The sequence below is a fragment of the Meriones unguiculatus genome, chromosome 2 (genome assembly GCF_030254825.1).
Source record: "Meriones unguiculatus strain TT.TT164.6M chromosome 2, Bangor_MerUng_6.1, whole genome shotgun sequence".
Taxonomy (NCBI): Eukaryota; Metazoa; Chordata; class Mammalia; order Rodentia; family Muridae; genus Meriones; species Meriones unguiculatus.
Genome location: NC_083350.1, coordinates 97,730,968 through 97,754,752, shown reverse-complemented (window position 1 = coordinate 97,754,752; position 23,785 = coordinate 97,730,968). Strand labels below are relative to the sequence as shown.

Below are 23,785 nucleotides of genomic sequence, written 5' to 3'. Positions count from 1 at the left end.
AAAAGACTGATAGTTTTCTGAAGTACACATTACATGTATGTGATTCGTATGTGCAGTTGACAGACCATACTTGCTTCTATTAACTGAACTCATCCTACCTGATGAAGAGGAATTACAACTCATCAAAGGCCATTTCACCCACGTTTCAGGTTCAGGGATACTCTGTTCGGCTCAGAGAAGCCTCCCTTCTGTGGAGTTACCACAGTTGCTTATGTTAGTGTGCCAGTGACACAAGCACAGGCATGCTGCAGAGTCTTTGGTTAGGCCTGTTTAAATGTACCATCTCCTCATGATGCTTCAGCAGCGTCAGGGGCTCTCAGGCTCTAACGCTCTGACCGCTCCTTTCATTTCTGTGAGTTTCCAGCAGTATCTTTCTTGCTTGTTTGAAACAGGGCCTCTCTATGGAACAGGGACTGGAACCCTGCCTGCCTTCCGAGTGCTGAGCTAAAGGTGTGTGCACCCTGCCTGCTCTCTGGAAATATCTTAAAAATGTACTGAAGGTTAAAGTTTTGACCACTGATAATAAAAAACATTGTCGAACAAAACTCAGGAAGAGAAATTGCTTCTTCCTCCTCCTCAACTTCTTCATAATCTTCTTTCCTAGCTGCATTTGAGGACTGAACTCAGGGCCTTATTCATACTAAGTAAGCATTCTACCACAAGCTACACTCCTAGCCTGTGAAATGAAATTCTAAGACATTAGATATTCAACAAATATCTGAATCTGAAAGAATCTATTCAATTTGCGGAGAATACAAACCTCTGAGAACTTGAACCAGATGGAGAGTGCTATAACTACTTTAGTGTTCCACAAGCGGCACCCGCATCCCCTCACCTGCCAACACTGTCTGAGAGAGCACTTCCTGTCCGTGCTTCCCTAATGCTCCGCCTACCCAAACAGCTAACATGGGGCAGAGACGGCTTACTCACTCTTCTCTTAAGGGTGACTCTGATTTTTGACTGGTTTGTTATTAATCGAACAGGAGCACACATAATTTCAAGATGTGAACTTTGGGTAGCATCTGCCTCAATTCGAATCATCTGCCAGTTTATTTCTTTGAATGTCAAAACCTAAAAAGAAAATAGAGATTAGCTGCGCACACTCATGCAAAATGAGAAAAATGTATATTTCTGAAAACAAATCAAAAAACACACCTTCCCAATTAATTTTTGTGACAGTCTAAAAATATTCATGCTACTTTTATATGCTTCATCAAATCCAACAACATATGTCCAGAACTGTTCTCGTCTGTAAGACTCTCGGCAACTGCATTTAGGGAACAACCTAAATAACAAGCAGCACCATAACCATCGTTAAAACAGTGTCTGGGCACAGGGCCACGGTGGTGCACACCTGGGATCCCAGCACTTGGGGAGGCAGAGGCAGGCAGACCACTGTATGTTTGAGGCCAGCCTGGACTACAAAGTCCAGGACAGCCAAGGCTACACAGAGAAATCTGTCTCAAAAGCAAAACAAAACAAAGGAACAAAAGGTGTTCTCTGTGAAATACTCACCTGAGCTTGATCCCTGGAACCCACATGAATATGGAAGGAGAGAACTGACCTCACAGAGTTGTTCTCTGACTTACACACACACACACACACACACACAGACAGACAATTTTTTTTAATTAACAAGTAGGATAGGACTCATTACTTCCATAAGGTGAAAGATTTATATAGCAAAACATTAAAACACTAACATTTTATAACTAAGTGATTTAGGATAATAGAAAAGCATACTTTCAAGTCCAAAAGAAAAAAATCAACTAGAATGTGACTCCAGACAATCAGAGATGTAATTATTTTATTTGTGTGTGTGCAAGTGCGTGTACTTATGTGAGCACCTGTGAGTACCTATGTGTATGTATGTGCACCACCTGTGCATGGAAGCCAGCAAAGGAGAAAGGGAATGGGATCCCCCTGGAACTGGAGTTACAGGTGGCTGTGAGTCCGCCAGTGTGAGTCCTGGAACCAAACCCATATCTTCTGCAATAGTATCAAGTATTCATAACTGCTGAGCCATCCCTCCAGTTGCTTTACTTATTTTTTAAATTGATATTGTGTGCATGTGTGTATGTGTGTGCATATGTGTGAGCACCCATGTGCCTGAGCAGGAGTCAGTTTTCTCTTTCCACCATGTGGGTTTCAGGGATGTAATTCAGGTCATCAGGCTTGGTAGCAAATGTCCTCACCCACAGAGCTGGCCTGGATGTAATTTTTTTAATGTCTGTGTGCATTTATCACTGACTAAAATGCTTTTTAGTAAGAAAAAAGTCTTTTACCTCTCCTTTCTGTGGATCTTGAATACGAGTAAATCTCAAGTCTGCATGTTCCCAGTTTGCATTGACACTATAGATACGGAGCTGAGAAAGTTCAAAAGAAGCATTGAAAGCCTTCGCTCCAATTCTGATGACAATGGAATTGACAGAAACAGTAATTCCCTCAACTACTTTTTCAGCAAAGCCGTATTCACTGGAAAACAGAGCAAAACAAAATATAGTGCACTAAAGTTAGAATAAAGTCATTAAAAATTACTAGCTAATAGTCTCATACAAGTCCATACATAAAATGCCCTAATAGCCAGGTGATGATGGCGCATACATTTAATCCCAAAACTCAGGAGGCAGTGGCAAAAGGATCTCTATGAGTTTGAGGGCAGCCTGGTCTACAAAGTGAGTTCCAGGACAGTCACGGCTAAAACAGAGAAACATGCTCAAAAAACATAAATTCAAAAAAAGTGTTAATGTTGTCATTGATAAGTAAAATACGAGGTAGGAGCAGCCTTGCTAGGCCACAGAGGAGGACATTGCGGCCAGTCCTGATGAGACCTGATAAACTAGGTTCAGATGGAAGGGGAGGAGGGCCTTCCCTATCAGTGGACTCAGAGAGAGGCAGGGAGGAGATGTGGGAGGAAGGGTGGGATTGGGAGGGAGGCTACAGCTGGGATACAAAGTAAATAAACTGTAATTAATATAAAAATAAAACTTATTAAAAAATAATAATAAAAGTAAAAAAAAATTTAAAGCCCCAATAGCTAACATACATTTTTCCAAAATAAAAAAATGCCAAAAAAGAGAGATGTCTTACTACACATTTTCCTACTGTTTTTCCCTTTCACAGTATTTCTACCTTTTCTCTAATTCTTTGACTCTCTAACCAATCTAAATACCAAGCACTCTATCAACTGAGAAATTTTAATCCGTTCTCTAAAATCTCAAGTTTCTAGATAGAGGAGAAATTCTAAAGTTAACATAAGAGCCATTTTCCCTGCCACTGTTACACATAGTCCAAATCTAGGCTCTGCAGCCAATAAACGCAGCCGTCAGTCACTGCAGCACAGAACGGAGGACATTACGCAAACACAGGAAGCTACAGATCAGTCTGAGTTTGTCTTCTGCTTCCATGGTGTGTACCCCGGTAGCCCTCACCCCTGGGCCATCTTACCAACTCCTAAACGAGTAATTCTTTTTAGATTTATCTTTATTTTATACATATGAATATTTGCCTGCATATGTAACAGAGGCCAGAAGAAGATGTTGGACAATGCTAGAACAGGAGTTTCAGAAGGTTGTGAGCAGCCATGTGGCTGGCAACCTAACCTGGATCCTCTGCAAGTGCAGAAAGTGCTCCTAACTCCTGAGCCGTCTCTCCAGCCCCATAAACAAGTCTTAAAAGTCTATCTCAACTATTCCAGAAAGCAGTATAAAAAGAGTCCATACCACAAGCTACTATCTTGTTAGCATCTTTTTTTTTTTTTTCTTTTGTTGAGAGAGACAGGGTTTCTCTTTGTAGCCATGGCTGTCCTGGACTTGCTCTATAGACCAGGCGGGACTCAAAAATCACAGAGATAAGGCTACCTCTGCTCTTGAGTATTGGGATTAAAGACATGTTCCACCTTGCCCAGCTAGCATCTGATGTTTATCTAACTAGTCTTAACTTGTGGAAAGTCAAATTTTTTTGAAAGTGACATTTTATATTTAATGAATTTTATAGTTATCTAAAAGTCTGTAATTTACCAAGAAATTTAACTTTTAGGAATGACAGAAGTTCATTAATGTCTAGGAAATGAGGTGCAGAAGTATTAATGCTCCAAGACCTCTACTTCCTGAGGGCTGGGATTGCAGTCATTTCCTACCACGTGTTTGTACGCAGTACTGCATACAGCAGTATGCTAACAAATACTCTGTCACTGAGTTCCATCACCACCTCAAAATACCTCAGGCTAAACACACCCTTCTTGTGGTAATGTAAGAAAACATAGGCCTATATGATAGCAAAGAGAGTACGTACTATTATTTTTGTGAGCACTACCAGGTAAAGTTACTTGGACACTGATAACTGACAGAAAACCCAGGCAGCAGCTGAATGGCTAACTGGAAGTCTATGCAGCAGGAACACACTGGGCAAAAGGATGATTTACATCTCCACTTAATTTCCAGTCTTTCATGACACTCATAATGGCACAGATTTTCAAGCTTATGAATAGTTTATGTCCAGAACTTTCCATATAGTATTTTTAGACTGTCACTAGTCACAGTTAACTGAATACATAGAAAATGACACCACAGATAGATATTATAATAAAAAATTAAGATTTATAGAATACCTAAGCTCCTCTGCACTGCTCTTGGCTACTCATTACTATTTAACAGTATGATAATCTAGAGGAATGAAAATTAAAAATAACCTGCTACTAGCTAAATGCGAAAACTGTCTAACATCAAGGTGGCTGAGGCAGAGGGCATCTGAGGTTAAAGGATTTGATATTCTTCCTGTCCTGTTGCTGCAGATAGAGAGCCCACTATAGAAAAGACCACCATGGAACAGCCACACAGAGTAGAGGACACGGCTTACCTCTGTCCTGAAGCAGTTGCAATTGGTGAGGGGCCGTTAGGGGCTCGTGGCTCTTCACATGTACTCATCTCCATTATTACCTTATCTAGAGACTAAGAAAAGATTAAATAATTAGACAGTTAGGTACACTATGGAAGTGTGTTTTCTCTTTTGTTTATTTAAGACCAAAACTAACAACTGTAAAAAACACAAAAGGGGAAAACAAAGCATTCAGTCCTACACTGAGGCACTGATCTCCTGGAGGAAAAGCTTGCATATACATTCTATCAGTCGGGGGATACAGAAGCAGCCATTAACTGATGAGATCACTAGATTTAATGAAGCATAATCTCTAATCCTGTACCTGTCACATTATTGATAAACTACACATTAATGAGTTAGACTAAACTACATCTAAAAGTCTTGTCTCATCTTGAGACCTGAGATATGAACATAAAGCTAAGCAAATTATGAAATGAGCATGAGAAATACTCCCATAGTAGAAAAAGTTCTTTCCAGATAATTTTCTTCTTGAAGATAAATCTAATGTTTTTAACAGTGAATGTGTCTACAAATCCAGAACTTCTTCATTCTTCATTTTAAATACACCATTTATCATTATCTAAAATTGTCTCATTTTATTGTGTATTTGTTCAGTCAACCTCTGTTAAAATATTAATTTCTTAAGATCAAGTAACAAGTAATTTTAGTCAAGTTGACAGTCAACACTACCCATCACAGGAAACTAATTAGATTTCTGATTCATACAAATATTTATTAATAATTATGCTTTCATTTCAGAGGAGAAAAGAGAATGGAGGCAGGAAGGGCATTGAGAAGGTGGTGGCATTATTTCAGGAGAGAGACAAGAAGTGCCTGTAGGAATGCAGCAAGATCAATCACAGACTCTAGAGATTTAGTCAAGGGTAAGAGTTAACAGTAACTGAGGTCTACCTTGGACCACTGGGTAGAGTCTGGAAGAAACCAGTAACTGAGATGAGTAAAGTGGGTAGAATAAGTGATTATGAGAAGATGATATTTAGTGTTACATTTCCTGTCTTTTAGACTTTTTTAAGATTTGGGGGTGAGAATACATTTAAGATAAATAAGAAGTATCTTATTCAATGATGACCAAAGTCAAGAACAAGAAGAAGCTTGGCTGGTTGTGGTGGCACACACCTTTAATCCAGCACTCAGGAGACAGAGACAGGCAGAGCTCTGTGCGTTCAAGGCCAGCCTGGTCTACAAAGTGAATCCAGGACACCCAGAGCTACACAGAGAAACTTTGTCTCAAAAAACCAAGAAGAAAACAGGAGATTTTATAAAGAATATTTTTGGAATGAGGCTAGAGACAGAAATTAGCTTAATAGGCTCACATACACCAATTCAGTTCAGAACACCACCCCCAAAATTATGAAACGAATCAGTAAAAACTCCAGGGCTGGTAAAAATAGCTCAGGTAAAGGCACATCTGCAAAAGGTAGGCAACCTAACCCTAAGTCTCCTTGCTGGACCACATGGTAGAAGAAGGGAGCCAGTTCTTGAAAGTTGTCCTTTACTGCCATATGCCCACCTTGGCAGGAGTGTGCACGCGAACACACACACACAAATATAACTTAGATTAAAAAAAAAAAGGTTAACTCATCTATTTTATTCAATTTTCTTTAAAAAGTTAAGTGTATTACAGAACATATTACTAAACTTATTAGACCAAGAAGATCAAGAGTGCAGAAGGCCTGGGTCAAAAGTTATTGAAGTAATTCTATGTCAGTGAAGATTTAAATGATAAAATAAAATATGGCAAATGGAATATAATATTCTAGAAATAAAAACTTTAAAATTCCTCTTAACTTAAAGTTCAAGTTTCTCATATAAATGGCTAAAAAAATAAGTTCAATAAAAATAAAGCGAAAGCTAATAGGTAGAAAGTCCAAGAAACAAAATATCAGCACTTAGAGTTACTTTGCATATGTAAATGCTTATTTTGAAACAGTTTCAGTACTCACCAAACAAATGGGATGTGTTTTCAGTTTCGTCCATGGAATCTACAAATAAATTTTTTCTTTAAAATGAATTATTAAAACAATATGAAATAGTAATCAATATACATCTCTGCACATAAAAGAGACAGCAACTTACATTATACATCTCTCTCAGATTGTAAAATGATAAATTGAGCAAATTATTCATACTATTGAAACCGAGGTATCTACATTATATTAAAAAATAGCTGGCATTTTAGAGAATTTCAAGTTCTGTTACATGATTTTACCAGTTCTTAAAAGACATTTTAATTTCATAATTTAAGACTTATGAAAAGCATAGTCACTGTTCTGTTTACCAATTTAACTTTAGAATTCCGACCAGCATTTTTGCGGTATTCAAAGTAAATCCAAAATAAAATCATTGATGGAAAATGCCAGCTATATCATATACAATGTTCATATACCTAGTCAAGTCTTTGGTGGTGTTTGAGTCATAGACCCAAGTTAACGATGAACACCAAAGAATACAATAGCACCCTTTCCAAAGGAAACCCAAACCTTAGCTTTATAAAAACATTAACATGCATTGTCTTTCCCAAGCAACCTCTCAATCTAAGCCTGGTCTTTAACATCAAGAAGTTGTAAGCTGGGGGCTGGAGAGATGGCTCAGCAGTTAAGAGCACTGTCTGCTCTTCCAAAGGTCATGAGTTCAATTCCCAGCAACCACACGGTGGCTCACAACCATCTGTAATGTGAACTGATTCCCTCTTCTGGCAGATGTAAATGCAGACTGAACACTCATATACATGAAATAAATAAATCTTTAAAAAAAAAAAAAAAAGAAGTTGTAAGCTATAAGAACTAACATAAGATTAGAAACAAAAATCAATAGAATAGTAAGAACAATAATAATAAGGTAAATAAAAATCCTTAAATTTCTCAAAATAACAAAGAAACACATAAAAAAGGTAAAACTCTAAAGCAGCATAATGTCTACAGTAAAAAATGACAATTCTTACATACATCTTTAAAGTATTATAAATTTAAAGCATTTCATTTGACAATAAATTCTGGGGTTGGGGGGCTGTCGTTGATTATATGCCAAAATGAAGAAGTTAATTTACAAAAGATTAATTGTATTAAAATATCAAAAAAATTGTTCTAAACAAAATTTTAATACCTCTATTGCACCCGTAAGGGATGGACATAATCATTCACGCAGCTATTTTCTGTGTAAATTACAGGAATAACGTGCTTCTTTCTAAGAGGATCTGAAGCAGAGTACTCACTTTAAAGTTAGAAAAAAAAGCTGAGAGCAGGCATCTGAGGCATCTGTTACTTACCCTGATGGACGCTTTGTTACAGAACACTTTGTTGATGGCCAGCCAGGTGGGCAGATCCAGCATGTTCTGGAGCACCTCCTCGTCCAGCTCCAGGTTCTTCAGCTCGCCTTCTCCTTTGAGGGTGCTCAGATTGATCTTGTCAGGAGATAAATTTTTGGTAAACCTGAAAGAAAAAGTCAGTTACACTTATTTTAGTGTCAGTCCCTGTACCCTAGAGTCATCCTAGCAAATACAGAGTATTAAAACGTAATAGCCAACTAAAAGCCAGAAGAAGACAGTGATGGGATTTATTTTAACCCATGTCCACGGTCTATCACTGCTGTTTTGATCTCATACCCAGAGCTCTAATATTAAGAGTACAATTTTGGGGCACAGATCTGAATGTCATATTCCTGTGAGCAGCTGGTTCTTACTACCTCTCTAACTGGATGAAATGCAGTATCTACCACAAGACCCATTCCCTGCCATACTGTCTTCACTTAGACTCTGTAACAGAGAAGGGACAATACTGTGCTACAGGAAAGTAGGGAATTGTGGGGAGCCTCTGACAGCAACAGCAGCTCACACAGCGGATGTCAGGGGCATCCTAAGAATGATGCTCAAAGGTCCTCACCCTCCTCTTCGTGTCATCTGGCTACTCCCCAGCATTAGAACCCAACCCACACTATTTCAGACAGAAATTTTGGCATATACATAGTGTTTTCTAGGCATGGCAATTACACAATCCCACTTAGGAGTTGATTTTGGTGCTCCCTGAGTAGCTTTTGGTGGTGGTGTGTTTTTATTTTCTTTTTTAAATTCTTTATTAACTACACTTTATTCACTTTGTATTCCCCCCCCCCCCGTGGTTCCCTCCCTCCTCCCATCCCAATCCCTCCCTTCCTCCACCCTCTGCATGCATGCCCCTCCCCCAAGTCCACTGATAGGGGAGGTCTTCTTTTCCTTCCTTCTGATCCTAGTCAATTAAGTCTCATCAGGAGTGGCTGCATTATCTTCTTCTGTGGCCTGGTAATGCTGCTTCCCCCTCAGGGGGAGGTAATTAAAGAGCAGGCCAATCAGTTCATGTCAGAGACAGTCCCTGTTCCCATTACTAGGGAATTCACTTGGATACTGAACTGCCATGGGCTACATCTGTGCAGGAGTCTTAGGTTATCTCCATGCATGGTCCTTGGTTGGAATATCAGTCTCAGGAAAGACCCCTGTGCTCAGATTTTTTGGTTCTGTTGCTCTCCTTGTGGAGTTCCTGTCCTCTCCAGATCTTACTGTTTCCCACTTCATTCATAAGATTCCATGCACTCTGCCCAAAGGTTGCCCATACAGAGGACCTCTAAAAGGCTCTGTCCTGCAGACTATCAATGCAGATGCTGAGACTTATCGGCAACCTGAGTAGCTTTTTCAAAATGCATTATTTAAAACTCTAAATTAACTCTAGAAGTACCACTCATCCTTTCTATAGGTTTAGCTGTAGGAACGCAGATGAATAAAAAGTGAGGTACTTCCTGAATATACTAGAAAGCATAAAGGGGACTAAACCTTGGGCTGTAATTGAGACTGTGATCTCTGTTTCTAAGCAGCAACTTTTAAGTTTTTGAAGTATGGAGGGCTAGAGATGTAGTTCAATGGTCGAGTACTTGTCCACCATGTGTATGCTTTGTCCACATGGCTTGCAAGCAACAGATTTTTTTCTAATGAAGCCTAAGGACCTCAGCTCACCCGCTGGATCTACAAAGAAGATGGAGAGAAGTCAGTCCACAGCATCATCCTGACTTCACATACGCACAGGGGCATGAGTGTGCCTCTTACCCACACACACACATCATATGCAATAATAATAAATAACTGTTTTTTAAAGCCCTGTCATTGTGGAGAACTTGAATGTTACAGTTAGGACCCAAATTACCTTGAGCTCCCTAAGTCCACTCTCACTGCCCACTTCTGTGTTTCACGAAACACCTATAACTATTAGGTAAAGCCAACTGGAATACAGAAAGAGGCCACTGAATTTCACCAACCCAGGACTAAGGTTATCATCAGACAATTTCTGAGTTCTACAGCACAGATTTCCCCCACTTCGCTGTAATCCACCTACCTGTGTTTCCACCAATGTTCCTGATATGTCTTGATTTACTTTTTGTTGTTGTTGCTCTTTAACTATAAAGGCTTCATGAAACTGTTACCACACTGGGACATGGTATTTGGGGTACACTGACCTTGACTGTGTACCCATGTTCCTGGGCCATGGTCCTAACAGCTGTGGGGTTTTTTTGTGTGTGTCAGAACTAGGAAGGTCCAAGTTCACAGAGACCGAAAGCACCAATCACTATCATAAAATTATATATTCCTCATTAAGAATTTAACAATCTCACAAACAACCAGAAACTGGTGGATAATCACATGGGACAGAAACATGCTTTTGACACACTTATTAGCACATCTCATCCTATGAAGCAGCTTTGCTGGACTGGACTGCCCAACACAGCTGCTTCTGAGGACACCACTGTCTTCCTATCTCCACCATTCCACAGTCCCGGGATACCTAGCAACTCCACCAAGCAAACTCCTACTTCTCTCATATGGTCTAGAACCAAAGAACCTTGTGCATAAATTCTTGGTCCCCAAAGTGATGTGATACTGAGACATTAAAGAGGTGGAGCCTAAGCCAACAGGGGTGACACACACCCTTAATCCCAGCACTTTGAAGACAGAGGAAAGTGGATCTCTGAGTCCAAGGCCAGCCTGGTCTACAGAGAAAACTCCAAGACACCCATAGCTGCACAGAGAAATCCCATCTCAAAAAGCAAAGCAAAAAAAAAAAAAAAAGAGGCCTAATAGGAGTGACATAGACAACACATACACAGGCCTGCAAATATCACAATGGAAAAGCCAACTGGGCTCTCATTTTGCATCTGGTCTCATAAATCTTCAAATTTCAGATGAGATTTTTGCTCAAATCTGCACACAGGCAAGTTAATCATTTAAGAAATAGCTGCATAAAAACCAGTAAATCAGGGTTGGTTAGCCATAAATATCACATCCTGTCTCATCCCCCTTCCAGACCAAAGGCATCAAGATAAAAGTAAAGTATTTTCAAAATTTGCAAAGACATTCAAAGGTCAGTTTTTCCCTCAGGTTCAGCCTGACCTGCAGCAGCATCTAGAAGCTCCTGGTCTTTGCTCCTGACTTGCAGTCACCTTAGAATCAGGAAAAAGTCTTTAACCAGATCACTTCCATGGTGAGACTGACTGTCTCTCTCCCTGCCCCTTCCCCCCACCACACACACACCCCAAATTGGGGGGGGGGGGGGAGGAAGTACTCTCTTCCAGCTTCTGGAAAATCTAAAACTGTGCTAAGGACCACTCAGACCACAGGATGACAGACTCCTTACTTATGCTTCCTTCTCACCCCTGAGCTAATTCTCCCTGATGAATGCTTCATCTCTTGTCACACCGACTCCATTCCTGTCCCACCTTTCCATGACCATTTCTTCCCTTCAATTCCTGTCTATGGTTGAGTCAGGCCTCTAACCATTGACTCCTGTGACTGGTTCTTACGGTCCCTGTTCTCTTTGTCTTGTTTACTCTCCCACTCTCGCCTGCTCCTGCTTCACTTCTTTGCCTCCAATATAGTCTCCTTTCATTGCTATTGCCATTTGTCATCTGGCAATACAACCTCAGATCAATCCTGAGCCACTCTGACCTTGAACCTTCAAAACTGTGAGCTAAATATGCCCCACACAGCCTGTTTCAGGTACTCTGATAAAGTGACAGGCTGCCAACTAATACATCCAGGTCAAATGGAGCTAAGACATTCCCTGATGTCTCCCAGTAGACAGCCAGTCTTTTCTGCAGATTTCTTGATTGTCTGCATTGTTATAATGGCTGCTGTTTATCAGCTACATATCTTTCAGATTTTGAAGACCTTCATGCCTTGTCTCAGCTCATGACTCTCTGAAGGATGTATAATTACTGCCTTCATCCTCAAAGTGGAAAACTCAGCTGGGGAGATGGCTCAGAAGGTGAAGGCACTTGGCCCCAAGCCTGAGAAGGTCAGTTCAATTTCTAGAACCCACATGGAAGATGAGAACCGCATTCTGTATGCTGTCCTCTCACCTCCGCATGCACTCTCTACCACATAGACATGTGCACACAATAAATAAGTAAATACATAAACGTAATTTCAAAAAATGTAGTGGAGAAACTGAGTCATTTAGATGTTAAATAATGGACTGGAGAGGCAGCTTAGTGCTGCTCTTCCAGAGAACCAGGTTCAATTCCCAGCACCCACATGGCCATTTACAAGCACCTATACTTTCAGTTCCAGAAGATCCAATGCCCTCTCTGACCTCCCTGGGCAACAGGCATGCACATGGTACTCAGGCGCACATGCAAGCAAAAACCCCACATACATATAAATTTTTTAAAATATTAAATGCCATGCTCACAGACATACAAAGGACTAGGGACAGGAACTGAACACAGGGACTGAACAATGAGCTTAAACAATGATGATAAAGAAGCCAGAAATACATACTAGAAAAAAGACAACATCTTCAACAAATGGTGCTGGTCAAACTGGATGGCTGCATGTAAAGAATGCAAATAGACCCATATTTATCCCCCTTTAATTTCAAATGGATCAAAGCCCTCAACATAAGACCAGGTACAATGAACATGTTCTTAGTCCTCCTGGTTGTGTTTACAAAGATGAGTAAGGAAGTGTTTCCTTTTTTTTTTCCTTTCAGTTTTTCGAGACAGAGTTGTATAGCCCTGACTGTCCTAAACTCGCTTTATAGACCAGGCTGGCCTCGAACTCACGGAGATCCACCTGCCTCCTGAGTGCTGCGATTACAGGTGTGCGCCCGTGCCCGGCTGAGGAAATGTTTCTTTAAGTAGACCAGAAAGTTGATAGGGTGCTCTGTGTCCCAGAGACAGTAGGAAAAGCCACTTCTGCACTGGAAGAGGTTGTTTTGTTTCTTTGTTTGTTTTGTTTTTACATTCTGAAACACAAAAGTTTCTTCTTATACATTAAGAGCAACTATTTCCAAGAAATATTTTATTACCAATTATCTTAAATGCACTGTTCTAGACTACAACAGATTCTCGACCTATAAAACTTCCAAACTTAATTTTTTGACACTGACTCATGTAGCACAGGCTAGTCTCAAACCTGCTAGGTAGCTGAGCAGGACCTTAACTTCTGAATGCTAAGATTACAATCTGTGTGTCCAGTTTATGGAGCATGGGATCCAAGTTTACACATGCTGAGCAACCACTAGACCAACAGACCAACTGAGCTACATATCCACCATGCTTGGCTTTCCAAGTTTGTCGTCTGCTGTGTGACTCCCTCGGATTAGGAGAAATAACTGGCATATTCGGCTCCCAGGCACATGTAGATGTTTACTCTCGAAAGGTTTTGGTCAGGCAAAACTGTTTACCTCTGGGAATCATTCTAAGTGTAGTTCACTGGGGTTTGTTGTTTGTTTGTTTTATTGTTTTATATGGGTATTTTATCTGCATGTGTTTGTATCACGTGTTTGCCTGGTATTCAAGGAGATCTGAAGATGTTGTCCAATCCCCTGGAATTGGAGTTACAGGCAGTAGTAAGCCACCTGGAATCAAACCCAGGTCCTCTGAAAAGCAGTTAGTGCTCTTAACTACTGAACCATTTAGCCAGCCCCCCCCAAAAAAAATCATTTTCTAAAGTTGTTTTTGTATGTGTGTTTGTGTGTGTGTGTGTGTGTGTGTGTGTGTGTGTGTGTTTGCATGAGTTTATATAATACCATGTAATGGCAGGTGCCTGAACGAGTTATAGGTGGTTGTTAGGCTCCTGATGTGATGCGGGTACTGAGAACTGAACCTGGGTCCTCTATAAGAACAGTGCACCCCACCCCACGCCCTTTTTATTTTATTGAGATAGACTGGCCTAGAACTCACTACGTAGATCAGCGTGGTCTCAAACTCACAGAGATCCACTAGCCTCTGCCTCCTGTTAAGTGTGCACATGCACATGCCTAGCATAACGTGTACCTCTCCAGGCCCTCAGGAGAGGGCCCTCAAGCACACCTTGTATTAGAAGCTGCTAACTTCAATACATTTCTTCTACTCCATAAGACCCAGCGAAAATGCACATCAAAAGTATGCTTTAATAACTAACTCCTTGAAGACAGCCTGTAGCACTTAGAAATGGAATGATTTCTGGACAAATTTCTATCTTTTTATGGGCACAGGACCATAAATTTTTGAAGAACATAAAATATAATGGACTCAAAAGTCTTCATGATTCCCTTTTAATCATGAGAAGGTACTCTTTACCAGGGACATCAGTGATCTTTTATCTCATTGTTTTGGTTTTTGTTGATACAGCGCTTCATGCAGTCAGGCTGCCCTCAAAATTACTATGTAGCCAAAGACAACCTTGGATTTCTGACTCATCTTTACCTCCCATGTGCTCGGGCGACAGGGCTATACCACCACACCAGGCTTATGTGGCACAGCAAGCACTTTGCCGTCCAAACCGTCCCCCAGCCCCTAAAGTTCCTCTAGAGAAAAAGAAAAAGAGATTAAGTTATAGTGGGAAAGAAGAATGGGGAAAATTAAGTATTAGAAAGCATGAACCTGCAAAAATCACACACACACACACACACTGGTCATCTGAACTTTCTGCCATGTAAATGCACTTCATTCTGCTCTGGCTTTGTAATACAAAAATATCTTTATATCATTTGTAAAAGTTTTGCACTATCGAAAGAGAAAGACTATGCTAACTCTTGTATAAAACAAAGAACATAAGAAAACATGAAGATGAGTGTGGTGCCTCATACTGAAGTCCCAGCACTCTCAGGCTGGACCATGAGTTCAAGGCCAGCTTGAGCTATACAGTGATATCCTGCTTCAACATTAAAAAAAAAAAAAAATACTAACATAAAATAAAATAAGAGAGGAAAATCCTAAATTGAAGCAAAGCTAAATGAATGAACTTAACTATACTTTTAAAATGCTGTGACCAAACTAAAAAGAAAGTGAGAAGAGGACTAGCAGGAGAACGAGGATGAGGAAGAGGAGGAGGAGGGCACAGACACACTAACCTGAACAACTCATAAACAGACATAAACTCATGGCTGGGAGTTGGGAGGGGTGCTTTAGACTTAGTTCTCCCTTTCATGGAAGAGTATTTACAGCTTTGTACAGACAAACAAGAGAGCAAAAAAAGAAAACTCTGGAAACGTGAAGGATAGAAAGGATCAAAGCATATGTAACCCAGAGCAAATTCTGTTTCCAACTGGGTTTATAATAAAGAGTGAAATTCTGCAAGGATCCTGGGCCTGAAAATGAGACACAAACAAGTCTGAATCCCAGTTCAGCCACAACTGCATCATCTCTCTATGCTCAATTCGTTCATCTGTAAAACGGAAAATAAACAAACTAAACTGATCTTCAGTATGGCTTAAAGATAGGTACTACAAACATCAGGCGGTACCTCTCCTATCCACCTCTCTACTGAACTACTAGCACTATAGCTTGAACTGAAGGAATATCAGAAGTTCCTGATTTCCCAATAGGACTTTAAAATTGCTGCACTATGAAGGTAAGCTTGAAAATATTAACATTTCTCATTCATTAAGTTATTTTGGATAGTTTATAACAGATGGAGACACACAAGCAATTGTCACACTCATGGCTATACAGCAGCTGGTTTCTTATACAAAGTAAGCATTGTATATTCTAAGTTATATATTTTCTATTATCCATATATTTGGCATATTTTACATATGTTTCACTTAGGCACAAATGCTTACCGATCACTTAATATCATGCTGCAGGAAAATGGATTTTCAGGCAATTTGTAAGACTAAAAAAGGAAATATAGACTTTCACTAAGTTATAGGTATGTTTTTCCCATGTGCACAAGGAGAAAACACTACAGTGAAGTATCCCGGCACGGAAGAGTGATGTGTCTACCTATGCTTTTCCAAGTGTTTCAGCGGAGTCTGTTCCCTAACTATCCACTTGAAGTTCCCTGATAGTAGAGTAATTCTCGTGAATATTATCAATGAAAGGTACTGAACTTGACTTAAATAGAATATATTATAATATGAAATCAAGTAAATTCTTTTAGCTTACTGAATAATCACTAAATATTTGAAAAAGCACATAAATATTTAAAGCTAAGTGTAAAGGGGGAGGAGCAAGATATGTACCCCAATAACTTAAACCTGTGAGTATTTATTTGAAAAGCAGAAGAGAAAGAGAAGAATGGAAATGTAAAATTCTAAGTAGGTATGTTAACAAGAACTCAAATGATAACAAAGAAGAAAACTGCCTGGCCTGAATATGTCAAAGTTGGCTGCATAGAAGGGAGTCACACCATATACTAAAGATAACATCAGCAGAACTCTTACTCATTTCCTCTTCTTCTTTTCTTGTCTCTTCTTTTTTCAGTGTTAAGAATATAACCCAGCTCCCTCGCCTATGCTAGATGGTGCTCTAACCACTAGCTTCAGCCCCCAATAATTACTCAGAAAACTCAAAATACAGAATAAAATTTAAATGTTATATCAACTTTATGGCATACAAACTGGCTTATTTTAAAACTATATGACCAGGCTGAAGAGATGGCTCAGTGGTTAAGAGACAACTCAGGTTCGATTTTCACATGACAGTTCAAACAGCCTCTCTCTCCGGCTCTGGGGAATCCAAATCCCTCTTCCAGCTTCCATGGGTGCCAGTCACGTTTGTGCATATGTGGTGCACAGACATACACATAGGCAAAACAGCCATACATATAAAGTGAAAAGTAGAAAAAAATACAAGTAGATAGCCAGTGAGTTAGCTCAGCAGGTAAGAGCACTTGCTGCCAAGCCTGACAGCCTGGGTTTATCACCAGAAACCTACCTGGAGAAGGAGAGAACCCGAGCCCACAAGTTATCCTCTAAGCTAAACACACACACACACACACACTCCACACACACACAAATGTTTTCTTAAAGTGTACATGAGTCACATATTCAACCACTATAACGAATGTTAGCGTGAATTTGTGAATTTTATTGGCTGTCATATTCTTTAAGGCTTATTCATTCCTTTATGTGCACGAGTGTTGCCGGCATGAATGTCTGTGCACCATAGGACTGCCTGGTGCCTGTTAGTCAGAAGAGGGCGCTGGTGCCCTCCTGCAGTTACAGTAGCTGTGAGCCACCACACGGGTGCTGGGAACTGAACCTGGGTACCCTGCAAGCGCAAGACGTGCTCTTAGCCACTGAGCCACTCTCTAGTGGTTATAATTTCACAGTTATAATTCATAACTTTTAAAGCCAAAAATAGCTTCAACTTTAACAAGTTTTTTCTTTAATCACACATACTACATGAAAACAAATTTATTAGCTTCTTAAGGAGCACATCATAAACACATGACAGGTAAAATGCATAAGCTTAGTTTCCTTGTATGTAAAAGGGAGATAACTGAATCTCCTTGGGAGAGTAATTCTTCTGGGAGGGTAATGTCCAAGTTAGAATATACAAGACACTAGAATGAGCCCTAACACATAGTAACACAGTGAGTATCAGCACTTGTTAATACTACAGTACGGCTTGACTAAGAACATGAGCACTACACCAATTACATAGCAATTTACCCTAATTTTCTTTACAAATGTTTTGAGCTTCATGGAATAAACCATAACTTAGAAAATGCACACTTTGTATCTGATAGTACACACTATAAATATTAACCATATTTATGTCCATTTTCATCAAAATGGTTTTGCAGTTTCATCACAAAACAAAGCTCTCCAGGATGGCACATGCCTGTAACCCAGCACATGAGAGGCTAAAGAGCAGGAGGAAGAATTTGAAGATGGCCTAGACTTAGTCTCCATCATGAAACATGGGCTGGCTGACCCTACACTTGAACACTTGATCCCATCCCTAAAACTCACATGGTGAAAGAAGAGAACTGACTCCCACAAGTTGTCCTCTTACCTCCATATGCACACACATGGCCCAACACAAAAATTAATAAAACCGAATAAAAACATAGCTATCCATTTACCAAAGCAACATGACATAGCTATTTGTTAAGTAAACATATAAGTTAAAAACAGTATGTGAAGCTGTTGGTTGCCCCAAAATATAAGTGCCACAATTGCACCACTGGAGATACCTTGCCGGGCTTGTCATTGATGGGGTTTTGCATGATTAAAATGTGCAAACTAATAAAAAGAGAGTAAAACCTGTAGTATAAAGAAAAAAAAAACAGTATGTGAAGAACAACGTAAAAGTATAGAGCTAAAAAAAAATATTGGAGAGTTGGACCTAGTAGCTTCTGCCTGTAGTTCTTAGGAGATGGAGGTAGAAGGATCAGAAGTACAAGGCTAGCTTAGGCTATATAGTAAGTTTTGAGGTCAGCCTCTAAAAGGAAAAAAAAAAAAAAAAAAAAAGAAAGCAAAGCAAGAACCATAGCACATAAGCTTATGTTGGTATAACATTCTTTTGAAATGTATACACTTTACCCCCCCCCCCGTTTCAATCTGGATATTGCATTGTGATACTTATTCTAAGCATCAACTGTCTCAACTTTATGTAAATATCCAAAATAAAACAACCAGCCACAATGTTGAGCAATAGAGAGGAAGGAGCAGGTGGGAGAGGGAAGGACAGGAAAGAGGGGAGGAGCCAGAGGACAGGAAAAGAGTGGGAGGCAAAAAGGCGGGGCAGAGCTAGGACAGCAGAGCTGGAGAAGATCTTGGAACAGCATGGAGAGAATGAACCAGACCTAAGATTTCACAAAAAGCAAGTATAATGGGTAAAATCTAAATGTTAGGAAACTATGAGGGCTTAGAGGTTTAGGAGGGAGTAACTATTGCCTAGCATTGTGTTCCAGGCTAACCAAATTAACCCAGTCTCTGTGTGGTGATTTAGTTATACAGCTGTTTAAGATTAACAGCAAGCGTTACCAGAAGACAGATCAATAGTAAATATTAATAGTCACCTACAATAAGCTTATAACCCTCTTCTGACAGCTTACCTCCCTTCCTTTGTGCCATCTTCTCCCGTTCATACAACTCACTCCCAAGACACTATTTTAAGATCATACTTCAGCAAGCATGCATTTCTTAAACATTCTAATACTCATAAAGCATACTTCTGACTGTTGTGTGTGTTTGCACACCTGCACTACTCTTCTAAAAAGCGCATCCTGCATCTTGAAAATATGTTGTCAAATAACAGCTGTAATTAGAAACAAGCACTTCTGTGTTATTGGATTTCACAATATAGCATGAAAGTCTAGATTTTACAGAGACTTTAACAATACATGTTAAACAGTTTAATTAAAAGTGTTTTTTTTCCTAGGTAGGAATCCAAACTGCAGTTCTTAGATAGAGTCCATATTTTAGCAAATTGTTACATTGTTACAGGTTTTAAAAACAGAGCCATCTCTCTAGCCCTTAAGAACATTAACGTCTTAAATTACAACTAATTACATCTTTTCACAGCCCTGAAATGCATTATTCAAACATTAAGACAGCTCCAGTCAAAACTAAGAAACAACTAAGGCTCTTCTACAGACATCCATGTTCCTTTACCAAAGCCAGGCCTCTTTCACCCTGAGAGTAACTAAGGGTAGTTGCTTCCTTCCACCCTTTCTTTTAAAGGGTTTATTTTTACTATCCTTAGTGTGTGTATGTGTGTATGTCTGTGTCTCTGTGTCTCTGTATGTCTGTGTGTGTATGTAGTCATATGTGTACTTGTGTGTCTGTGTGTGTGTATAGCTGTGTGCAAATGCACATGTCTGCAGAGGTCAGAGGACAAATTTTAGCAATGGTTCTCTCCGGAAATGGAGCTCAGTTTCCAGGCAAGGTTGCTGGGATTATAGGTATGTCAACACTCTTGGCAGCAGAAAACATAAAATATTCAGAAGTATACATTTTAAAGGGTGTGTAATAAGCATATGTTAAAGATTTAAAGAAATTTAAGTGGCTCTATGAGTCAATATTGTTAAGAAATCAAATCTCCCCAAACAGACATAGATTCAAGGCAACTAAAGATAAAATTTAATCAGGATTTGTGATAGAAATAACACTGATAATAGCTTTCAAGAAGATGAGCAAAGTTAGCAGTATTATACCAATTCTATACTTATCAAAAAGATACAGTAATCAAATTAGCCTGATAAATAAATAAATATGTATAAATAAATAATGGTTCAATGAAACATAATACAGCTTTCAAAAGTATATTCAAATTTATAGTGAGTTGATTTCCAGCAAATGGACAAAAACAATTCACTGTGAAAAGGGTATTTTCTAAAATGGTATGTGTAAGAGCCACGGTCCAACATATATTAACTGTGCATAATGGGTTTCACTGCGATGTTTTCATACATGCATGGAATATCTTTTGATCCTATTAACCCCATATCTCCCTCTTTTTTCCCTTCCACTCCCACCATTTCCTGCCCTTTTTTTTTTTTTATCAGTTACATTTTATTAACTCTGTATCCCAGCCGTGTCCCGATCCCTCATTCCCTCCCAGTCCCTCCCTCCCTCCCTCATCTCCACTGTGCCCCTTTCCAAGTCCACTGATAGGGGGGACCTCCTCCCCATTCATCTGATCCTGTTTTATCAGGTATCTACAGGACTGGCTGCAAAGCCCTCCTCTGTGGCCTAACAGGACTGCTCCTCCCTTCGGGGGTGGGGAGACCAAAGAGCCAGTCATTGAGTTCCTGTTAGAAATAGTCCCTGTTCCCCTCACTTTGGGAAACCAATTGGTTACTGAGCTACCACAGGCTACATCTGAGTGGAGGTTCTAGGTTATATCCATACATGGTCCTTGGTTGAATGTCAGTCTCAGAAAAGAGCCTGTGCCCAGATATATTTGGTCCTTGTGGAGCTCCTATCCTTTCCCCATCAGACTAACTCCCCTTCTTTCTTATGATTCCCTGTACTCTGCCAAAGGTTTGGTCATGAATCTTTGCTTTGAAAACAATGCTAGTTAGAGTCTTTCAGATGCGCTCAGTAGACTCCTGTCATACGTTCAATGCACATCCCATCTGTCTTTCTAAACGAGGATTGATCATCTTACCCCATGTCCGCTCAATTGATTATCTTTTTTAGGTGTATAGATTTCATTATGTTTATCATATCTTATAGGTCTATATAAGTGAGTATATCCCATGTTTGTCTTTCTCCTTCTGGGATATTTCACTCAGAATGATCTTTTCTAGATCCCACCATTTGCCTGCAAATTTCATGATTTCCTCCTTTTTGATTGCTGAGTAGTATTCCATTGTACCACAATTTCTGTACCCATTCCACCGTTGATGGACATCTGGGTTGTTGCCAGGTTCTGGCTATTACAAATAGAGCTGCTATAAACATGGTTGAGCAAGTATCCCTTTTGTGTACTTGAACAAACTTTGGGTATATACCTAGCAGTGGTATAGCTGGGTCTGGAGGAAGCACTATTCCTATTTGTCTTAGAAAGCGCCAGATAGCTTTCCAGAGTGGTTGTACCAGTTTACATTCCCACCAGCAGTGGAGGAGGGTTCCCCTTTCTCCACAACCTCTCCAGCATGTGTTATCGCTTGAGTTTTTCATCTTGGCCATTCTGATGGGTGTAAGGTGATATCTCAGGGTCGTTTTGATTTGCATTTCCCTGATGGCTAATGAGGATGAGCATTTCTTTAAGTGTTTTTCTGACATTCGATATTCCTCTGTCGAGAATTCTCTGTTTAGCTCTGTTCCCCATTTTTTAATTGGATTACTTGGATTGCTGCTTTTCAGCTTCTTTAGTTCTTTGTATATACTGGATATTAGTCCTCTGTCAGATAAAGGGTTAGTGAAGATTCTTTCCCAATCTGTAGGCAGTCGTTTTGTTTTGATGACGGTATCCTTTGCTTTACAGAAACTTTTCAGTTTCATGAGGTCCCATTTATTGATTGTTGCTCTTAGAGCCTGTGCTGTTGGTGTTCTGTTCAGGAAGTTGTCTCCTGTGCCAATGAGTTCTAGGCTGTTCCCCACTTTTTTTTCCAATTGATTTAGGGTATTTGGTTTTATGTTGAGGTCCTTGATCCACTTTGACTTTAGTTTTATGCAGGGTGATAAATATGGATCTATTTTCATTTTTCTGCATGTAGACATCCAGTTGGTCCAGCACCATTTGTTGAAGATGCTGTCTTTTTTCCATTGAATGGAATTGGCTTCTTTGTCGAATATAGAGTATTCATAGGAGTGTGGATTTATTTCTGGGTCTTCTATGCGGTTCCATTGATCCTCCTTTCTGTTTCTATGCCAATACCATGCAGTTTTTATTACTGTTGCCCTGTAGTGCAGCTTGAGATCAGGAATGGAGATACCTCCAGATGATCTGTTGTTGTACAGGATCGTTTTGGAGATTCTGGGTTTTTTGTTTCTCCATATGAAGCTGAGAACCTTTTATTCAAGGTCTGTAAAGAATTGAGTTGGTATTTTGATGGGAATTGCATTGAATCTGTAGATTGCTTTTGGCAGTATGGCCATTTTCACAATGTTAATCCTACCAATCCATGAGCACGGGAGATCTTTCCATCTTCTGATATCTTCCTCGATTTCTTTCTTCAGAGACTTGAAGTTTTTCTCAAACAGGTCTTTCACTTGCTTGGTTAGAGTCACACCAAGGTACTTTATGTTATTAGTGGCTATTGTGAAGGGTGTTGTTTCCCTAATTTCTTTCTCAGCCTTTTTGTCTTTGGTATATAGGAGGGCTTCTGATTTTTTTGAGTTGATTTTGTATTCTGCCACTTTGCTGAAGGTGTTTATCAGCTGAAGGAGTTCTCTGGTTGAATTTTTGGGGTCGCTCATGTATACTATCATATCATCTGCAAATAGTGACACTTTGACCTCTTCCTTTCCAATTTGTATCCCCTTGATCTCCTTTAGTTGTCTTATTGCTCTGGCTAGGACTTCAAGTACTATGTTGAAGAGATATGGGGACAATGGACAGCCTTGTCTTGTCCCTGATTTCAGTGGGATTGATTTAAGTTTCTCTCCATTGAGTTTGATGTTAGCTATAGGCTTGCTATATATTGCCTTTACTATGTTTAGGTATGTGCCTTGTATCCCTGATCTCTCCAAGACTTTAAACATGAATGGGTGTTGGACTTTGTCAAATGCTTTTTCGGCATCTAAGGAGATGATCATGTGGTTTTTCTCCTTCAGTTTGTTTATGTAGTGGATTACATTGACGGATTTCCGTATGTTGAACCACCCTTGCATGCCTGGGATGAAGCCTACTTGGTCATGGTGGATGATATCTTTGATGTGTTCTTGGATTCGGTTTGCAAGTATTTTATTGAGTATTTTTGCGTCAATGTTCATAAGAGAGATAGGCCTGAAGTTCTCTTTTTTTGTTGGGTCTTTGTGTGGTTTAGGTATTAAGGTGACTGTGGCTTCATAGAATGAGTTTGGTAGGGTTCCTTCTGTTTCTATTTTGTGGAATAGCTTGAGGAGAATTGGAGTTAGCACTTCTTTGAAGGTCTTGTAGAATTCTGCGCTGAAGCCATCTGGTCCAGGGCTTTTTTTGGAGGGGAGACTGTCTGTGGTTATGTCCCCATTTTCATTTCTGATTTTGCTGATCTGGATAG

General features: G+C 39.7%; 1 protein-coding gene across 3 annotated transcripts in view; it reads right to left on the bottom strand.

Moving 5' to 3' along the window:
• Bltp3b (bridge-like lipid transfer protein family member 3B) overlaps positions 1 to 23,785 on the bottom strand; it is a 77,156-nt gene that overhangs the window by 36,024 nt on the left and 17,347 nt on the right. For 2 of the 3 annotated variants that reach the window (XM_021645695.2, XM_021645697.2), the window contains 5 exons: positions 8,165 to 8,327; positions 6,843 to 6,881; positions 4,858 to 4,949; positions 2,286 to 2,475; positions 931 to 1,071 (listed from right to left, as the gene is read on the bottom strand). In XM_021645695.2, coding sequence (XP_021501370.2) covers positions 931 to 1,071; positions 2,286 to 2,475; positions 4,858 to 4,949; positions 6,843 to 6,881; positions 8,165 to 8,327 — 625 coding nt within the window. Of the gene's footprint in view, positions 1 to 930; positions 1,072 to 2,285; positions 2,476 to 4,857; positions 4,950 to 6,842; positions 6,882 to 8,164; positions 8,328 to 14,604; positions 14,706 to 23,785 lie in introns of all 3 variants that reach the window. The other variant, XM_060377895.1, reaches the window with a different exon arrangement.